The 21,790-nt window shown below is 37.3% G+C and overlaps 1 protein-coding gene across 1 annotated transcript in view; it reads right to left on the bottom strand.

Annotated features, from left to right (window-relative positions):
* Positions 1-4,083: 4,083 nt before the first annotated feature.
* Positions 4,084-21,790, bottom strand: part of SMCHD1 (structural maintenance of chromosomes flexible hinge domain containing 1) — a 128,442-nt gene continuing 110,735 nt past the window's right edge. Inside the window, exons 45-48 of the mRNA XM_007456555.1 lie at positions 20,782-20,953; positions 12,554-12,712; positions 12,157-12,259; positions 4,084-5,135 (exon numbers count right to left, since the gene is read on the bottom strand). Coding sequence (XP_007456617.1) covers positions 5,111-5,135; positions 12,157-12,259; positions 12,554-12,712; positions 20,782-20,953 — 459 coding nt within the window. The 3' untranslated portion in view covers positions 4,084-5,110. The remainder of the gene's footprint in view (positions 5,136-12,156; positions 12,260-12,553; positions 12,713-20,781; positions 20,954-21,790) is intronic.

Here is a 21,790-nt window from a genome sequence, read left to right as displayed (position 1 = left end):
CGTGGACCTCTTCCCAATTCCCTATACAACCTCCACTATTTTTGAGAATGCTCTTAGGTTTAGATTTCTCCATGTTGTGAATGAAGCCTCTGCAAAGTGATTAGGAGCTATTTGTTTGACATGTTTATCTCCCCTCCTCCCTCCGAAACAAAATCTCAGGGCCAGGGCTCTGGATCTGGGAATGATGGCAAATTTCTGAGTAACACCTGTGCCCTAGGAGCTAAACATGGTAGAGGCGGCAGTAGCCCAAGATCCTCTTGGCTTGCTTCTCCTGGGGTGGAAGCACCACCTCATGAGCTAGAGGAAGGGCTATCAAGGCTCCACTATTCTCAGCATGCCAGGTGCAAGGCAGAGCCTCCATCCCACAAGTGGGGCCAGGGAGGAAGGAGACAGCCCACACTTCTTGACCACACTGACCTGGGACTTGGCTTTCAGCAAAACGCAGTTGTGGGCATGGTAAGAAACCACTGAAGTCTTGCTCCTCCTGGAAAGAAAGCCCTCTGGCTGGGAGATGGAGGGTCAAGGGAGCACAGGGTTCTTGGCTGCAGCAGTCTGGACTGGGGTCTCCGCCTTGCTGAGCTGGGAGGTCGGAGGGGGACAATGAGGTTTGGTTTAAAATGCCACAGATCCTAAACTTTCTTACAGAATTTTCATAGATTTTCTTGAATAGATATTTCTTCATTTACTGTTTGTCCTTAGGACCATTCCAAGAGGTTTTAAATGGCTGCTTTTAATACTTCTCACCAGCTACTGGGGAGCAGGGTCAGCAGAGCTCCTCAGGCTGTCTTCACAAAAGTTGATCTCCCTCCACGTTTTTTTTTTAAACAAACATCATCATGGAATTAATTTTCTTTGTCCACAGCGTGCAGCATGCAGGATCTTAGTTCCCTGCAGGGATTGAACCCCCGTGCCCCCTGCAGTGGAAGCACCAAGTCCTAACCACTGACTGCCAGGGAATTCCACTGTTAAAAAATTTAATTAATTTTTGGCTGCGTTGGGTCTTCGTTGCTGCACGCAGGCTTTCTTTAGTTGTGGTGACTGGGGGCTACTCTTTATTGTGGTGCACGGGCTTCTCATCGCGGTGGCTTCTCTTGTTGCAGAGAACGGACTCCAGGCTCGAGGGCTCAGTACTTGTGACTTGCAGGGTCTAGAGCGCAGGCTCAGTAGCTGTGGCGCACAGGCTCAGTTGCTCCGCAGCATGTGGGATCTTCCTGGACCAGGGCTCGAACCCGTGTCTCCTGAATTGGCAGGCGGATTCTCAACCACCGGGCGACCAGGGAACCCCCTCCCCCCCCACCTAATTCTTAAAGCATAGGTTTGATTAGGACTGCTGGAAAACTTGCAGTTACTTGTATTGATTCAGTATTTCCTTAAAAGCCCAAAGCTTTAGAGGTCTGCTCCCAAATTAGATCTAATTTTATTTCCCATTGCACTTGAGTCAGACTAAGCTCCTTCCAAAGACATGCTCTTTTGTCTCATTGTCTTTGCTTATAGTGTCCTTTCAGCTCCTCCCTCCTTCCCCAAACTGCAGCATACATAAATCCTACATACCCATCAAGGCCCAGTTTCAGTGTCACATGCTCCGTCATCTCTCTGCAATTCACACTTACCTCTAGTCAGATTTAGTGATCATATCTTCTGTCCATGTACTTGCCTAACAAAGGGAAGAAAGTGATATCCATTGGAAACTCACCAAATGCCAGACCCTATACTAATCATTCAACTGTTTCATTTGATTATTAATCAACCTTACAAAATAGGTACAATTACCTTCATTTTAAAGATGAGAAAAACTGAGATACAGACAGGTTAAATAATTTGTCCTAGTCATAAAGCGAGTTAAGTGTTAAAGCCTAGATTAGCATAGGCAGAGCTTACACAATGCTTCTTTAGCTTGGGGATCAAACATGTATGAAAAGAATATATGTAAATGTTTTACTTGGCATATAGAAGCTATTATCTCCTTCCACAGGTCAGATACACTGGTTTGCAAAAAGCACATATATGTATTTGCTAAATTAATGAATTTATGAATGTTCCAATAAAAACCATTCTGTATTGCAAACAACTAAGGCCAACTATTTTATAATTTTACATTTTGAAACATCCCAATAATCATATTTATAAATGTCTTATGAAACTGGCACTCCATTCTAACAATAGGAGAATCTATATATTCTATTATAAAAACATCAGGCAATCAGCACATGAACATTTAACACAAATGTAGCCAAAGCTCAATATATTATTACTTTTAAACACATATGACTGGTTTTTTTTTTAATGATTTTTGACTTTTCATTAACATTTGATACAGGGATCACTGTCAGCAGTCCTTTATTTTTTGGCCACATCCCACAGCTTTCAGAATCTCAGTTCCCCGACCAGGGACTGAACCCAGGCCACAGCTGTGAAAGCCCAGAATCCTAACCACTAGGCCACCAGGGAACTCTCAGCAATTCTTCGTACAAGAGATTCACTCTGCAAAACTACTGAAGAGAAGTATGCAATATGCTTAACAAATCAACACATAATTCTAGTCTATGAAAACACGGAAGTAAATTTTTTCACTAAATTTGGTAGTCATTTATCAATATATCACAGAACTAGTGAAATCAGAAGAAATACAAAGTAAAAGATCTCTCTTTTAAATATCATCCTATAACTGCTACCCCAGCATAACAAATGGTCTTGTATAAAGCACAAAAGTGAATTCCAGGGCTTCCCTGGTGGCACAGTGGTTGAGAGTCTGCCTGCCGATGCAGGGGACACAGGTTCGTGCCCCGGTCCAGGAAGATCCGTGCCGCAGAGCGGCTGGGCCCGTGAGCCATGGCCGCGGAGCCTGTGCTCGCAACGGGAGGGGCCATGGCAGTGAGAGGCCTGCGTACCGCAAAAAACAAAAAAAAAAAAAACAAAAAAAGTGAATTCCAATTATGTTTAATTATACCTAATAAAAAATTCAAATCTTCACCAGTGGACTATCAAATAAATAGGTCAAGGTACATAATTTTTCTTTCCTACTAAAATGAAAACACAGAAAAATGAAATGCTATGTTCCATTTCTACCAAGAATTTAACAAGAGGTTAAGAATAACTGAGGAGAAACACAAGTGAAAAAGATGTAAGCAAATTCTATTAGTAAGATTTAAATATGGTACTACACAAAGATATAAACATTTTCTAGTCCATGTTATTTGTTTTATTGGAGTGTGGTCTAAAGAATCAGAATACTAGGAATTTATATTATCAGACATTATTTTACTTTGAAATTAGGCTTCCTAACATTAAAAAAATATATCTAATGTCTCTTTATTGCTTGTCACTTGGCATAGTGATTCTTTAACACTAATTTGATCTCTCTCCAAAATACTTAAATAGTATTTTCAGATACTCAAGTTACTGATGAATTCATAAATGAACTAACTGCTTGCATAAGGTGAGATGTGGAGAAACTTTACCTTATTATTTAAGATAATTAATATTTTAAGGCCAAGCGTCCTACCATGAATTTTAATGCTGCTAACCTATCCCTAAACATATACCTGCTAAAATGAAGCAACCTCTTTTTGAAGTCAAAAGAGGTACTATGTGTTCAAAAAAAAAAGAGAAATAATATGAAATTAACATGTATAAAAGTAAATTTATAAATATAATTACATAACCATGAAGAGATGATACCATGAAAATGTTTAGCAGATATAACTGAAAAGACATTATGACAGTAGAAAAATGATAGAAATTAAAATTTTTTTACTAAAAAGTATTATGTGAAAGTTACATACTAAAAATATGAATCCTACCCATTTCATAATGACTGTAAGTAACCAAGTCATAACCTCCAGAAGTTAAAAAACTCAGAAGGTGAAACTTACCTTTCTGGCACTAATATTTAACAGTTAATAAGTAGTAGTTTTACTTACAAGGAATCCAATCTTTCTTTTAATTAATTCTTATTACTGCCATTTTGTTTCTTCAACAAAACAGTTAAATGACTTCCAATTATAAAGAGAGGTTAAATATCATATTTTACCAAGGTAACTTTTATGGAGCTTTAAATTTTAAAAAAGGAAAACACACCTATTCAACAGGGAAGAAACAATCTTCTTTATTAACCTCACTGTATAGTCAGAAAGGATTAAAAAACACACACATTTCCTGGGCCACAAAACTGTACCAAAAGTATTTCCTTATAAAATAACTTCACAATCCAATAGTCCTGGACTGACACAAAGACATATATTGACATACATTAGCATGAATTAAGACACAATTCAAATGTTTTTGCAGCAACTTTCTAGTAGACCCTTATTCCCTTAATGAGGGAGTGTACAACTTCTTTAACCCCTTAAAAATAGTAATAAAAAATTACAAAATAACGTAAACATAGAATTAAGGCTAAGACTATATAATCTAGTATTAATAAAGTCAAACAATACTTATAAAATTGCTGCTGCTGCATATTATATATATATACACATATATATACAGGATGTCTTTAGAAATTTAAAATGCTACTGCTGTCACAAGTCCACCCATCACTTTAATGTTTTTCCATATATCTTAACATCTGAATTCCCAGATACATGTGCTTGTCTACGTTTATTCTGAATTCTTAAAAGTTTCCTTGCATATTTACAATTAAATACCTAACCTCTAGAATTTTCCTTAAACACAACAGACATAACAGTTATGTTAAATAAATTCACACAAAAGTAATAAAAAGGTTTGCTTTCAAGAAATAGTTGTAGCATATTCATGATAAACATACTGAAAAATAGTACATACACTTTTCTTCAGGATTAATAAATGCTATGTGTCAGTTTTGCAGTCACTACCATAGCTGCATATCTCTGACACACCTGCAAGATAATGACAACCAAAGGGCATGATGACTGGAAGAATTCCAGTAAACCCATATTTTTTGGTGAGATTCACAAAACTGAATGGTTGTTTCCAGCGCCATCTGGCTAGACATGGAAATACATGTCTAGATACTTGTTATCATCCCCAGAAGTATTTGTCTGTAAGTCACCCTCTTGGTCTTCTGAAACAGGGCTGCAGAAGGCAGGGCATTCTTAGTGAGACCAATGGCCCCCTCTTCTGTTACCTCTCACACATCTGTTTTGGTTATAATCCTGATCAAAATGGAAAAAAAAAAACAGTAAATTTTATGTACCAAAGTTTTCCTTTCCTGTAACTCCCTCATCAGACCTGGGTGGTTAAATATCCAGTGGAACTATGTTCTACTAATTATAATAATTCTTGGTATAAACAGACAAATCCTTGTAAATAACCACTTCTTTCACATGTATGCAACAAACAAACAAAAGCTTAACATAAAAACAGTAAATATATACAGAGGAAGGGGTAAGTAATTTGTAGCACAGTTCTCTGGGATGGTGTATCCCAGACCCAAATTCTGCAGATTTTTGCCTATTTTCCCCTTTCCTAAAATGAAATGACCATTTAAAAAATTAACAAGAATTACAATGCTCATTAGAGAAAAGTCACAAAGAAGCAAAAGGAAAAACACTTAAAATACCCACAATTCCATTCACGTAGAGATGAACAGAATGAACATTTTAGTATATATTTATGCAGATATTTCCTATTCAGACATACAATTAATTAATTTATTTATTTATTATTTATTTAATTTATTTATTTCGGTACGTGGGCCTCTTACTGTTCTGGCCTCTCCCATTGCGGAGCACAGGCTCCGGACGCGCAGGCTCAGTGGCCACTGGCTCACGGGCCTAGCCGCTCCGCGGCACGTGGGATCTTCCCGGACCGGGGCACGAACCTACGTCCCCTGCGTCGGCAGGCGGACTCCCAACCACTGCGCCACCAGGGAAGCCCTATACTTTATTTTTAATAATAGTTCCCTGAACTGCCATCTCCAAATAGAAGACACACAATTTTGATAAAGAGCTATTTTGTAATCTTTATTAGCAGAAAATCAGGGCTTCCCTGGTGGCGCAGTGGTTGAGAGTCCGCCTGCCGACGCAGGGGACGTAGGTTCGTGCCCCGGTCCGGGAAGATCCCACGTGCCACGGAGCGGCTAGGCCCGTGAGCCGTGGCCACTGAGCCTGCGCGTCCGGAGCCTGTGCTCCGCAACGTGAGAGGCCTGTGTACCGCAAAAAAAACCCCAAAAAACCCCCCCAAAAAAGAAAAACAAAAACTGAAGCCTCTACTGAAGAAAATGAGTCTATTGCATAGTATATATTGCTAAGTATATTTTGTTGAGTCTAAAATCCACATTTTTCCACATTTAACATCTCTGAAATCTACCTTATAATGTCATGAGTTAATTTGCAGTGTTTTAATGTTTCATGAAAAATGGTGTTTCTAATAATTACTGACATCCTCCAGTTGATGAAATATGGTATATAATCCCTATAAAAGCTAACAATATATAAATAGGTAATAGCCACATACTAATATAAATAATAACATATAAACACACACACATTATGTTATTATTTCCTACTACTGAATTTGTTTCCAATTGTATGGATGAAATATATCACTATTTCAGTACTGTTAAAGATACTTTAATTTCAAGTGCTCTAACATTTTTGATATGGTGTGATTTACGGAGAACAGGCAGAGACTGGGGGCAGAGGCTGGGGATGAGGAAATTACTAATTAAACAGTGACTTAATTTTTAAACTGAAATTTAAAGTGATTTTAAATTTCCCAAAGGTAAGCAGGATGCATAAGGGAAGCCATAGGCTAGAATACACCAAATTTGCAACCTAAATCTTCTCACCTGCCACCACAAAGCTAGACATTTGTTTTCTGTGTGCCAAAAGCTGTACTGACAATATGGTCTCTCTCTCTCTATGAAAACATTTACACTCCTCCTCCTTTTCTTGATATTCTACAGTTTTGCTATGAATTATCTTGGTGTATCTTTTGTCAGTCATTGTGCTGGGCATTCAATGGACCCTTTCATCCCTGGGAATTCTCTTCCACATGATTTTTCTTCTCCATTTTCTTCTTTCTAGGATTCCTGATAGCCTCAGTTGGTTCTCTACATCTCCTCTCCTTTCTCTTCACATATTTTCCCTATTTTTCTATGAAGTTTCCTTTACTTTAGTCCTTTGATTTTTTTTCCCCCCTCCTCGCCTGGCTTCCCCCACCCTTAGTTCTTTGAAGTTTGAAATTTCAGCAACAGTATCTGTAATCTGTAATCTTGTCCTGGCTGTTTTTTTCTCCTAATACCCCCTTAGTTTCATGAATATAACTCCTTCGGCCATCTAATCAGGAATTATTTTTTAGTAGTTTTTAAAAGAGTTCGGTTGAATCATCTTCCAGGGGTGGTTTCGCTATTTATCTTGGATCTCCCCTCACATGTTGTTGACTCCCCTTATATGTGTGAGGTCTCTTGGTTGTACGATTACATTTAAGAAAGAGGACTGTGCCGCTGGCCTGGATTTCTTCTGCTGTTATAAAAATAGAACTGTTTTCCCATTAAGGCTCCTCTCTGAGTGGGAATTTTATGGGATAGTGGGAGCAGGGGCGTGGACAAACAGGCTTTGCTTTAAGGGTGTGGCTGGAGAGCCAACTAGTAGGTTGCTAGTCCCTAGATGCTGGCAATAGACAAGCCTCTAGGGTGCCACCAAGTACACCAGAAGCTAATATACCAACATTTAACTAACTAACTACCATCATTATCTAACTTCTTGGTGGGAGCTTTAATACCTGGAACAAGGGAACAAAGCTCTCAAAGTTTGGGGTTGAAAATTTGGCATGTTCTAGGCTAGGTTTCCTCTCCTTTTCCATTCTGCTCTCATCCTTCCTGTTTTGGGCTGGACTTCTCTGACTGAGTCTAGGGTTCCACCAGGCACTGTGTCCCACTGTCTCTCGACTACTCCCAGGACCTTCTCCTTTAGTATATTCCAGCCTTGTTTCTATACTGTAATTCCCAGAAAACCTCAATCAAATGTGAAGGCAGAAGGAAGACCGTTTCAGACATGCAAGGGCTCCAGTTTCTTTCTACACACTTTTCATAAGGAAGTTATGAGAGAAAGAAAAACAAGGAGGGCTTCCCTGGTGGCGCAGTGGTTGAGAGTCCACCTGCCGATGCAGGGGACATGGGTTCGTGCCCCGGTCCGGGAAGATCCCACATGCCGCGGAGCAGCTGGGCCCGTGAGCCATGGCCGCTGAGCCTGCGCGTCCGGAGCCTGTGCTCCGCAACGGGAGAGGCCGTAACAGTGAGAGGCCCGCATACTGCAAAAAAACACACAAAAAACAAAACAAACAAAAAAAGAAAGACAAGGAATCCAAGAAACAATGGATTCAACCCAAGACAGCAGCCAAGGAGGACCCAGAAGGCCTACATGGTTACTAGTTACTAAAGCAGGTGGAAGAATACGTGATCAAGTTACATACTGAAGGAAAAAAGAAAATTAGAAACTCCACAGAAGTTAACAACATCCAAGAAATAGTCTAAATAAGAACCAGATTAAAATTTAACACGATTTTTAAGAACTGATACAATAAAGAAGATTTATTTGACTTTCATGCTTGGAACACTGACTGGTGGCCTAAGTAAGTGTCATGACGTTAGAACCTTACAGAGAGGGAAATGTAATCCTAGCACACACTTCGCCTACACTAAATATTTACATAGCCATAATAATATATGTTGTTTATCACCTTCTACCTTTGAAAAAAGCATGGAGGACTGGGTTGATGGTTACAGGAGAGAATATAACTAAATAATCACGAGAAAGGGGAAGTTCTAAAATAATTCAGGACAATTTAGTCCAAAAGTCATGAGGTGGGCCAGGCAAGACAGACCTCCACACCAAAGTGTTGGGTGGGCTGTGCTGTCTGAAAGCTGATAAAACAAGACCAACATAATGTATACAAAAATGGAGGCAACAACAGAATAACCAAAACAGTTAAAACAAAGGTTGCCTCTGGGAAACGGGACGGGGTAAGGATACACAGGAGCAAGATTTCATCATCATAAGCTCTTTCAATACCTGTGCTGTCCAATCTGGTAGCCACTAGCCTCGTGTGGCTCCAGAGCACTTGCAATGTAGCTAGTCCTAATAGAGATTTGCTGTCTTCTGAATTTTGAAGACTTTGTATGAAAAAAAAGAATTTAAAATATCTCATTAATAATTTACTATTTGCAGTATGTTGCAATGATAGTATTTTGTACACTGTGTTCAATAAAATATACTATTAAAATTAATCTCGCTGTTTCTTTTAAAATGGCTCCTAGAAAATTTTAAATTACATGTGTGGTTCACATTTTACGGTACAACACTAAATCTATACACCAATTCATTTATATACATGTATTACTTTAATGAAAATGATACTATTACTAACAACTTAAATATAAACTAAAACTAAAAAAGAAACTTTAGCCCATACCACCTCTGAATTGCTACAAAATCTTAATAAGATCCAAATTAATGACATCATTTATAGTTCTGTAGAACTGTAAGGTCCTAGGCTAATTCAGTGCTAAGGCTGCAGGGTAGCCTCAAGAATATGTACTTTAAAACTGCTTGACAGGAATTTCCTCACTTGGCCTTTTAAAAAACTGGAAAAAATGTTTCCCATCTTCCATAAAACAGTTCTTGAAAAATTATGGCAAAGCTACAGAAAAGCAGAAGAAATAATATAACATTTTGCCCACTCTTATTTTGATATGTTGTCGCTTTTTCATCCTGTAGTGTTTTAGAGTATATCCCAGACATCATGTTATTCAACTGGTAAATACCTCAGTACACATTTCTAACTGTATATCTATGATGCTGTTATACACAAAATTCACAATTCCTTAATATATCTAATATCCAGGTGATTTAAAAATTTCTCCAAATTTTTTCAAAATTGCATTTTAAAGATTCAAATCCATATCCAAACAAGGTCTACAATTTGCATTTGATTGTTATACCTTTCAGTTACTTTTATTCTATAACAAACAGTTCATCCTTCTCCCTATGCTTCTTTTATGTCATTAATTTATTAACAAAACCAGTCATTTGTCCTGTACAATGTTATATTCTTGACATTCTAGATTTGGCTAATTGCTTCCTGGTGGCATCATTTAACTTGTTCCTAAATTTCCCTTATTTCCTGTACACTTGGAGTTAAATTGAAGGCCCTTCTCAAATTCGTGAGAGATTTAAGCTTTGATACCTTAAGGTATCTATTGTATGCAATGAATTAACCTCCTTCCTGGGCATCTAGAATGTTAGATGAACTATCCTGGGGAAAAGTCACCCAGTTTTCTGCAGTACTTATTTCCTGCACAGAACCCCAGCTGAGAAAGGCTGACTGGAAGCTTCATTAGATTCAGGTTATTTCTCTACTGAATCACATAATAGCAAATATCCTGCTTTTTAATCAGTGGGTTCAGGAATGTCCATCTGATCTTTCCATTATTATCATTACTATTATTTTTTTCCAGGCAAGGCTTTATTGGGGCCCCTCCTACAGCAGGGGGGCCATTATTATTAAGTTTCCCCCTCAACTTTTTACCTAATAATTTGGGTATCCATTGATTATTATTTCCTAAATCTATTATTTTATTAGGAGTGGCCAAAATGTGATGTTTTAATTTTATCATGCTTCTTATACTTTATTCTTATATAAAGAACTTTATAAAGAAGACCTTCTATAAAAAACTTTCTCCAATTATTTGGTTACCCTGAAAGTTCACATAAGAAAGAATGAACATGTCTTTTCTATATGAATATATCAATGAGTTGGTGTCATTATCTCACAATTTTTTTGCAAGATATTATTTGGGGGAGGGGCATATTATGGCTTCAGTCTACCTCTCCAACCACGTCTTGGGACTTTCTCCCTCTTACCCACTATATTTTAGACTCACAAGCATCTTCTCAGTTCCTCAAATATGCCAGGCTTGTTATTTTCTCAGAGCTTTCATACCTATTCTCCCTCTGACTGAAACCAATCCCTACATGGCTGGCTTCTCATCCTTCAGTTCTCTGTTAAAATGCATCTTTCCCAACAACCAACATCGTTTTCCCATTATTCTACATCACTTCATCCTTTGTTCTTTTTTTTTTTAATTTATTTTTGGCTGTGTTGGGGTCTTTGTTGCTGTGCGCGGGCTTTCTCTAATTGCGATGAGCAGGTGCTACTCTTTGTTGTGATGTGCGGGCTTCTCATTGAGGCTGCTTCTCTTGTTGCGGAGCACGGGCTCTAGGCATGTGGGCTTCAGTAGTTGTGGCATGCAGGCTCAGTAGCTGTGGCGCACGGGCCTAGTTGCTCCGCTGCATGTGGGATCTTCCCGGACCAGGGCTTGAACCCGTGTCCCCTGCACTGGCAGGCAGATTCTTAACCACCGCGCCACCAGGGAAGTCCCCTATCCTTTGTTCTTTTGTAAAACTTAACATTATTCTATATTTTTACATATACAAAAAGGTTTACTTTTTTGAATTGTCCTTCTTCTGCACAGGACTGCAGACCTCCCACGGGGGCAAGAACCATGTCACTACCCAGCAACATACAGCACAAAATAATCAAATGGTTACTGAATAAATATAGAATATGTAGATGGATAGGGCATAGAATACCAATTCTAAATACCACGGTCTCAAAGGAACTCCTCAAAGGTCAATACGAGAAACTTATTCAGGCAGAGTCTATATTTGAACCTTTTGAAATAATGTATAATAAATCCCAGTACTATGGTATCTTTCTGTGGGATGGCCTTACTAGCATCTGTACTGAAACAGACAACTTTCTTCACTGAGTTAGGATGGAGATGGCTTTGTTGGCTTCTTGGTGAGCTATATAAATGGTATCTGATTTTCCAAACCACATATCATAAGCAACTTCTATATGAGTAATGTACAAATGATTCTGCATATTCTATATTCTATACTTAAGTTGCTGATCCTATGAAGCAGAATGCAGTGTATTAGAAAGTTTCCAAATAATTTGCAAAAATCATTTAGAAAACTGGAGCATCCTAGGAGAAAATAATGATTACATCTTATCTGCATTATCCATCATCACTCAGTTCAGTTAAAAAGAAACAAAATTAATTCTGGTTCAAGGTGGGTAAAATACCCTCATGCTATATTTAAAGTATGAAGAGCCAAAACCTTGACAAACTAAGCAATCGTAACTTTTGGGTCATAGTAGACTCACCTATTTTGTCTTGTAACTTCTCTTCTCATTCTCTTAGGAGGAACTGGACAGTCTGTCATTGGATGACGCAGTGAGTCATTACACTTACGTGTGGGAGTCATACCTGTAAAGACAGAAAATTTAGAAAATAAACCTTTAAAAGACTGGAATTATTATAAGCAATAAAAGTGAATGTCTTATTACTTTATAGAAGAGTAATTAATAAATAATACTGAGAATGCTTCTTACTACTCTTGTTGACTGAACAGCTTACAAACATTTGTCAGTTCACTTGGAGGTCAAGAGTGTCTGTAATTTAAATTCTGGATCATTCGCATACTTTCTTCTTGTAGCTGAACTCTCTCCGATCATGAACACTACCTTCATGCAGAGAAAGATGTTAAAAAAAGTACAATACCTAGTTTTTGCTCTATCAGTTTGAGATTCTTCTCTTGTTCATCAAGTTCCTGTTTTTTCTTCTTCATATCCGGAGTGTGAAGGTATTCCAACTGCCCATTAAGGTCCTTGTTCACACTGCCCAACCTGCACACAGCAGTGCGGTACTGCTGAAGAAGATCTGCAAAGAAACCAAAGACATTCAATTAAAAGTACTGATATCATATCAAAGCAGTGTTTTAGGAAAGAAGAATCAGCAACACTGAGTGTTGTTATAGTGACATGTGGGAACTACTTTTAACATTCGGTGTAAACAAATAAAATAAAAAAGCAAAGTTTAGATCCCAGCACAAGACTGGTGCTTGTTAAATATTAATTTTCTTCAGCTGCTTGACTTTAATAAATTTCTGTGTCAGAAAAGAGTTTTCTATATAAAAGCACTCTGAATTAAATCACTCTCTCAGTCAGTGTTTACATCCTGTTTGATACTCAGTATTCAATCTAACTCCACAGAAATTTGTGAGAAGGGGAAGATTGCACAAAATATAGCATTATTAGAAAATCCCTGCTTCCCAGTACTGATGAATCTAGTGGCAGGGCAGGAATAAAGATGCAGACATAGAGAACGTATTTGAGGGCACGGGGGGGAAGGGGAAGCTGGGACGAAGTGAGAGAGTAGCTGACATATATACACTACCAAATGTGAAATGGATGGCTAGTAGGAAGCTGCTACGTAGCACAAGGAGATAAACTTGATGCTCTGTGACTATCTAGAGGGATGGGATAGGGAGGGTGGGAGGGAGGCTCAAGAGGGAGGGTATATGGGGATACATGTATACATAGAGCTGATTCACTTTGTTGTACAGCAGAAACGAACATTGTAACAACACTGTAAAGCATTTATATTCCAATAAAGATGTGAAAGAAAAAAAAAGAAAATCACTGCTTCCAACAGACGTGATCATTACCTTAAACACAGCTTTCAAAAACACTCTTGGATACTTAATTTTCAGAAAGCTTAACTTCCATTACTTTGTTTAAAAACGTATTACATTGGTCAAGTTCGAGACTATGTATTGCCTGTTTGTATGATTTATTAGACACCAAAAATTAAATACATTGACTATACTTTAGTCCAGGGGTCAGCAAACTATGTGGTCCATGTGCCAAGAATGGTTTATACAGTTTTAAATGATTACATTCTAAATGGTTATATAAATATGTACACAACACCCTCAATTTTGCCTCCTGGATCACAGAGCCTGAAATATTTACTATCTGACCCTTTGAGACTCTAGTTACACAAAGATTATCAATATTCATGGGAATGGACATACAAACACCCAATTGTTTAATAAATATATACAGTGGGTTTACATATAAAACTGTGGAAGAAATTATTTGAGTCAGGGTACACAAGATATGAGAAATTCTATACTTTAAGGGTCAATAACAGTATATATATATATTTTTTTTTTTTGCGGTACACGGGCCTCTCACTGTTGTGGCCTCTCCCATTGCGGAGCACAGGCTCCGGACAGTGCAGGCTCAGCGGCCACGGCTCACGGGCCCAGCCGCTCCGCGGCATATGGGATCCTGCCGGACTGGGGCACGAACCCGAGTCGCCTGCATCGGCAGGCGGACTCTCAACCACTGCGCCATCAGGGAAGCCCAATAACAGTATTTTTAAAAACTATCAAGCATTCTAGGAATGAGTGAACAAACACACACCCGTGAACACTTATGAGAATATTCATATATTTAAATATGAATTCTACATGTGTAACTGAGTGATGACAAGGTCCTTACGTTTCTTAATTCTTTATGATTTATTGGGAACTCAAAGGTAACTAAAAATGTCTGTTTTTCTGGTTTGATAGTATTTCTAATTTCATGTTAAAGTTATGTTTTCTATATGCATAAAATTATATTTATTTTGTATGTGAATGAGTTACAAAAATTATGTTCAGATCCATATGTCAGGGATGCTGCCTAATTCAGAAGACGATACACAAAAATTTCAAGTCGCTAACGGGTGAAATCCTACTTCTTAACATAATAAGTTAGTTATGAGGTTCTTTTACCTTTTAAATACTCAAGAAAAAGTATGTTCAAAAGCTTTAACAGAACATTAAGTCAACTTGTTATTTATAAACTGAAAGATGGATTATTAAATACTTCCCATTAAATGGAGCACTAATATTAAGTTCATACTTTATGCATAAGGTAGACAGAAGCAACTTAATTTAATATGCCTTAGCAATTCCCAATTTTTTGTATATGAAATGTAATTTCTATTTACCATAGTGTCTATAAAGGTCTTTTCTAAGTCATTTAATAACATTTTGCCAAAGAGAAAAACTAAAAATTCATATTTAATTCTGTTTATAAGTGATTTTAGAGCTCTAACATTATATGTTGTCTGAAATTTCTAATTATCTAGGAAAAAAACTAATGATGCTTTACTGTGAAAACAGCAAAATACTTTAAAATAAAAAATTAGAGACTTCCCTGGTGGTCCAGTGGGTAAGAATCTGTGCTCCCAATACAGGGGGCCGGGGTGCAATCCCTGGTCAGGGAACTAGATCCCACATGCATGCTGCAACTACGAGTTCACATGCCGCAACAAAGACCCTGTGTACTGCAACTAAAACATGGCACAGCCTAAATAAATACATAAATATTAAAAAAAAAAGTGTAGCTTAAAATTAAAAATTAAATTAAATTAAATTAAAAATTCGTTCATGTAAAGGGACAAAAGCTCAAATTACAGTGTGTTTATTTCTCTATGCTATGTATTAAGAAAGATATATAGATTATTTCAATGTATCCAGGGGTAGACTCTTCGGGAACAAATCAGAGTAGAAGTTCTCGTAAATTCTGTCACTTAATTTTTAGGTGACACATTGTTCACTGAGGCAGATCTGGAAAAATATATAGAAAAGGATAATGGAGAAGTAAATTATCTCAATTATGTAATTCAGGAAAAAAACATTTTCCTTTCTACTCTTTTGTGTCACTGTGCAAATGAACACATACACTGTCCTGAACTTGGCAAAGTTATCTTTTTTTTTTAAACATCTTTATTGGAGTATAATTGCCTCACATATCTAACATTTTTGAGGTTGAAATTCCTCATCTGTAAAATGAGGAGAACAGCAGTAAATGAAATAATTCAAGTGACAACCTTAACAATGTATGTGGGACATAATAAGCCCTCAAACAGTACCTATTATTATTCTCTTGAAAATTGCTTATTCATGTTATCCACTCATTTTTCTATGAGTCTTTTTTCTTGATTTTTAAAGGTTGCTTTTAATAATAAGACTATAACACCTTTGTCTACCATATATGCAATTTTCCCCAGTTTGTCATTTGCCCTTCCATTTTCTTCAAGGTGCTTTAAAATTTTTATGTAAACTTAAAAAAAATTAACTATAAAATGTTTTCTCACATGTGCCAGTACTTGTCTGTCAAAAAGCCCTTCTCTCCAAGGTGGGTGTTTCTATTTTAGATAGGCTGATCAGGGAAGTCCCTGAAGGTGTGACATGAAAGTATAGAACTGGAAGGAAAAGAATCAAGCCATGAACATATCTGGGGCAAAACCATTGTAGATAAGGGAACATTAAAATAAAGTGTTCCTTTCAAGATTAAACTTTCTTATTTCTATTCAACTGTGCTAAGAACTTCCTGAACACAGCTGAAGAATGGTGGTACTATAAGTTTTCTTTGCCTGTGCCATTTTGGGAAATAGGTTTATTAGTTTCGTAAGATGCCCTGAGTGATCTCCATTTTTATCTATACTCTGCAACAAATTATATTTGAAATTCATTTATGAAAAACCTATAGGATAGAGTTAACTTTTTGAACACTTCTTCAGGCAATGGTCTGTATAAGTTTTCTTCCTTATTTAAATCAATTTTGTTCACTTGCAATTTTCTTTCTAGAATTTAGTCCACTTTATTTGGACATGCTAAATGTATTTATAATATTATGAAAACCTAAGAAATCTCTATTTCTGAATGCATCCTTTGAGCCATTACTCCTATTGTATTTTTTGCCCAAAGACCGTCTTTACAAATTATATATTCAATACAAGGGTTTTCTTTTTTTGCAATCCATTTGGTTGTACTTGTTTCTTGAGATGTATTTTTTCCCTCCTGTCATTTGAGTTGAATGGTTAATTTGTTTTTCTCATTTAATAATAAAAGCGTTAAGCCTGTAGGTTTACATTTGATCTTAGCTGTCTTCATGCCTCCTATGTATAATGTGTAATATTCTCATTCTTTTTAATATTTAAACTTTTTTTGACAAAATAGTTGTTTCTAAATATCCACTATTTGAGCTTACTTTGGGAGGAAAGGAATAAGTTATTTTTTAGTTCTGTTACTATCCTAAGTAAATTTTGCTTTTCGTAATTTGTAGTCTCATTGTAGCTGAGTAGCAATTTGATCAACTGAATTTATGGCCATTTTTTGTGACATATTACCTTCTTACCTAAGAAGGTACTGGTATTACAACTTATTAGGTAGAAAATTCCTTGTTTTTTGACTAACGACCTGTCATGGATTAATGGTTTCTCATAACAATATTTCTGTCTCTGTATAATCAACAGTTTTAAGAAATTTGATTATGTAATTTATTGCATCAAGTTAATTAACTTTTGGACCTCTAGTATGGAATATATCTGTTATCAAAATGAATCTATCTTTGTCCTTTTAGTGCCATTGCCTTGAAGTTAACTTTGACATTAATACTGTTACTTGTGATTTTGTCTATTCAATGTTTACATTTCATCGTTGTTAATTCTTTAATTTTACACTGTATTGGTGTAGAAGGGAGTTTCTTATAAAAGATATAAAGCAGTGTCATGGAGAGAATAGCCTTCAGGTACAGCTGGCTCTGGGTTTGAGTTCTGTTCTATGGCTTACTGACCATGTGGCTTCTCATGTCATTTAAATTTCCACACTTCTCTCTTTACTCACTTTATTTAACTTTACTTCCTGGCACATGTTAAGCACTCAATAAATGGCAGCTATTTTTAATATATCCTAGTACTAGATTTTAAAAATCTGAATGTCTTTAAATGAAAGAACTTCATGTATTCACATGTTATTCAAGGTCTTATTTCTAATCATCTTATTTTACAACATGTAAATACTCATTTTTTCTTCTGTTTTATGCTCTAAATTTATTTGCTCTTATTTCATTATCTCATATCAAATACTATAATGCAAAACACGGACGGTCTAAGCAAAATTAGAAGACACTCTGCTTTTAATTGTGCTAGTAAGCAGGCAATTTTTGTGGTGGTAGTCTAGTTCAAAATTGCTTTTTCTCTGCAAACAATCCCATGATACACAATGAAGAGTTTCCTCAAAGCTCTGTTCTATCTGATCCTTACTATGGCTGGCTGATTTCAGAGGGAACTTCTATCTCCTAGGAGATGCGGGCTCTAAGTCATGTTAAGAGATGCCCTTCTAGGTGAAGATGCAAGGAGCTCAGGCTGCTGAATGTCCCAGAGTCATCCTTGTTTTTGTCTTGGCTGTTTCCGATCTCCTTTGAATGTGTGATTTCCTCCACTTTCTTTCCAATACATTCCTGTTTCACTTAAAAGTGGTCAGGCCTGGGCTTCCCTGGTGGCGCAGTGGTTGAGAGTCCGCCTGGAGATGCAGGGGACACGGGTTCGTGCCCCGGTCCGGGAAGATCCCACATGCCGTGGAGCAGCTGGGCCTGTGAGCCATGGCCGCTGAGCCTGCGCATCCGGAGCCTGTGCTCCACAACGGGAGAGGCCACAACAGTGAGAAGTGGTCAGGTATGGTTGCTATCGCTTAAAATCAAAAGTACCTTATACCTATCCAGTAGTTTAAAATTGTCTCATTTGATTTTTCAAAGCGCTTGTCTAATATTTGAGTGCTTATTGCTGAATCATTAGTCTGTATGTGGAGTGTATCTTTGAAGATATTTATCAAGAAGAAAAAGTAACTGTTATATTTTTTAAGTCCTTGCATTATCTGCTAACTTTACATGTTTGACAAACCAATAGGGCACAGAAATCTTTAATTATAATCTTTTCATCCCAAAGATCTATAGATAAGGCCTTACTGTTATACTGACAGTCAGATGCCCAGGCAAACTGGAAATTCTGTCAAAAATACCTGTGCATTTTTAATGTTTCACAGGTAATTCCTTTTAGTTTGGGATCCACTGCCATAAATTGTAGTGCTGGAGTGATAAGGGTTGAGGGTTTTTATGCTGATTCACTGCCTCTGACTAAATTGTTTTCTCTTATTTCTTATAAGTTTGTTTAGATGTTCACTTATTTTCTATAGAGAAGATTTTTTCATCCATTCACTGTCATCATTAACAGAAGTATGAAACTGTATTGTTTATAATTTAAACTTTCTGTATATTATGATGTTTTCACATCTTAAAAAGCCTTTCCGGCTGGTGAGAAATTGCCTCGCCTGGGACGAGCCAATTCTTAGAGATAGCTAAGGGTCTAGCATGCCTTTGATACACAAACTAACCAATCCAGAGCCAAGCTTCCTCTATCTGGCACCTGCACCCCAAGGAGTAACATTCCTCTGCCTTAATCATCTCAGAGCCAGGTACCAGGCAACTAGCTAGAAACCACGCCTAGAGCCCAAAGACCACTGAAATTATTCAAGCAGGTCAACCCTGAACTGTTGACCTTGTCATCCCTTTGCTGCAGAGACCCCAGTAAAGGCTGTGGCTGAAGTACTCTCCTTGCTCCTGTCTTCTGCCTCCTGACCACTCTGGTGTTCTTCCATATGGCCCCTGTGTGGCAGGCTGTACCTCCTGTCCCTAGGACCTGTGAGTATAATAAACTTTGTTTTCCTGAGCCTCTCTTATGTCTCCTCTTGCAGCTGCACCTGACTATCTCATAAAAGAAAATATGAGATATCCTACCATCTTTCTCAATTACTATTTTAAACATTGCTGGGGGCTGAAGTAATAACGTCAAACTGGATACTACCCAAATTCCTCAACAGCAGAATAATAAAGAAATAAATTATGGTATACGTACACAGTGGGATACTATCCTGCAATTAAAATGAACTACAACTACATACACAGTGTTGAACAAAGCCAGACACACAAAAAAGCATGGATTGCATAATTCCACCTACACAAAGTACAAAAATGGGAAAAACTAATCTATGCTCTTTTAAGTCAAAAAAGTTGTTATCCTTTGGAGAGGGGGTCGGGCTGTGTCTTGAAGAGCCCTGAGAAGCCTTCTGTGGGGCTGATAATGTTCTATTTCTTAATACAGAAGCAGTGTTCATTTGGTGAAAAGCCTGTATATTTATGAAATGTGCACTTTTCTCTATGTATATTACACTTAAAAAAATTAACAAAATGTGGTGCATACAACACACAATAGAATATTATTCAGTCTTAAAAAGAAATTCTGACACATACTACAACACTGAAGCGCCTGGAGGACGTTATGCTAAGTGACGTAAGCCAGTCACAGAACGGCTAAGACTCTGATTCCACATACATGAGGCGCCTACAGGAGGCAATGCACAGAGACAGAAACCTGGGCAGTTGCCAGGGGCGGGAAAAGATTTCTGAAGATTGGCGGCAGAAGAGTGTGAATGTACTTAACACTAGTGAACTGTACATGTAAAAATAATTAAGATCTTAAACTTTGTTATATGTATTTTATTACAATTTACTATATATTTTTAAAGTTAACAACAAACTACTTTTTGCTGGAAAAGTAGATATCCAAGTGTATTAGAACTATATAAAATTAAGAGCAAACAGGCTCTTAGATGATGGCCTGCAGGGGACCCTCCTGTAAAGTATAAGCACTTCAAAGCACAGGCGTACAGACAATTACATAGGCCAACTAGAAACAAGGGGACACAGCCTGCAGAAGGGAAAATGGGGGAGGGAGGTCACATGTCACACACACTAAAAAAGATATATCTAGATAGTTACCAACTTTGATATAAAAAGTATTATGATTTGATGACATACTAGTTTCCTCAACAAGGAAATCTTTTATTTCAAGATAAGAATGAAAATATGAAGGAAAACCTACTTCCTATATACATATTTCAAAACTATTTGGTGTAAGAAAGCTGGAAGTACTGGACAAAAACATCTTATTCATATCTGTTACTGGTTACGTTCTGATGTTAGAGTCTCGATAAACAAGGTCTAAATAAAGGGTTAAAATCAAATGAGAAATTATTAAGTACTTATTTAACCTACCTATTTGTTCCCCTAAGATCAGGCACTGTTTTGGTACTGGAGCTCCAAAGACCATTCCCCGAAGTTTATCCATTGGAGGAGCTTTATTCTGAAGGCCCCCAAACTTTCCATTACTTCGAATGCGATCTCCATCTCTGGTCAGCAGTGTAGGACAGTGCGTAATTTTAACAACCTATTGTAAGTAAATGGATATTAATTAGCGAGTCTATAAAACTTATTTCAACTGCTCTAAGAAAAGAGAAATCACTTAAGGGTCCTGAGATAAGAAATGACATGATCATGGTAGTATTTTCACAAAATTAATTACCTAGTGATGTGTAAGATGACTGGGGGAAAAAAACCAGAGGCAGGGAGATGATTTAGACTACCTCTCAGGTGTTAGCCTAAACTAGAATAGTGACAACACAAATGGAAAAAAGTGAAATCGACGACCTGATTGATGGCTTGATTGATAAGAGGAAGGAAGAGAGAGGGCCAAGCCAGAGACCTGTGTGCTTCTGAAACCCAAGGCAGTACCCAGCCTGTAGCACTAGCTCAGTTTCCTTCTGTTAGACAGAAGTTTTCCAGATGACCAAAGGCTAGCAAAAAGGATATTATATTAGACTGAAGAGAATACAAACTCAAAAGCAAAGGGACAAATCTTCAGAGGACAATACTATGAGTTCACTTGTAGGAGGAAAAAGAGCTAGTGTGTTGAGAATTGGGGGAACTAGAATTATATAGTAAAACCTAAGTCATGGAAAGGGAAGTAAAAAGTGTTAGTCAAGAACTAAATTCTTCAGAGAAGTCAGAGAATGAAAGAAAAACACTAGATTTAGTATTTTATGATCTTCAAGAATATTCTTTCAAATAAAGGTCTAGGATATACAAAAATAAAACGTTCAACCTCACTGGTAACCAGAAGTGGAACTGAAATAACTTGAAGTGGAATTCAAACGAGATATTTTCACTACTCAAAAATGTTAAAATACACACACACACCACAGAATGTTGGAGAAAGGGTCTTCTT

Source organism: Lipotes vexillifer, unplaced genomic scaffold (genome assembly GCF_000442215.2).
Source record: "Lipotes vexillifer unplaced genomic scaffold, Lipotes_vexillifer_v1.1 scaffold429, whole genome shotgun sequence".
Taxonomy (NCBI): Eukaryota; Metazoa; Chordata; class Mammalia; order Artiodactyla; family Lipotidae; genus Lipotes; species Lipotes vexillifer.
The sequence above is the reverse complement of the archived record's forward strand: the minus strand, read 5'-3'. Positions and strand labels throughout refer to the sequence as shown.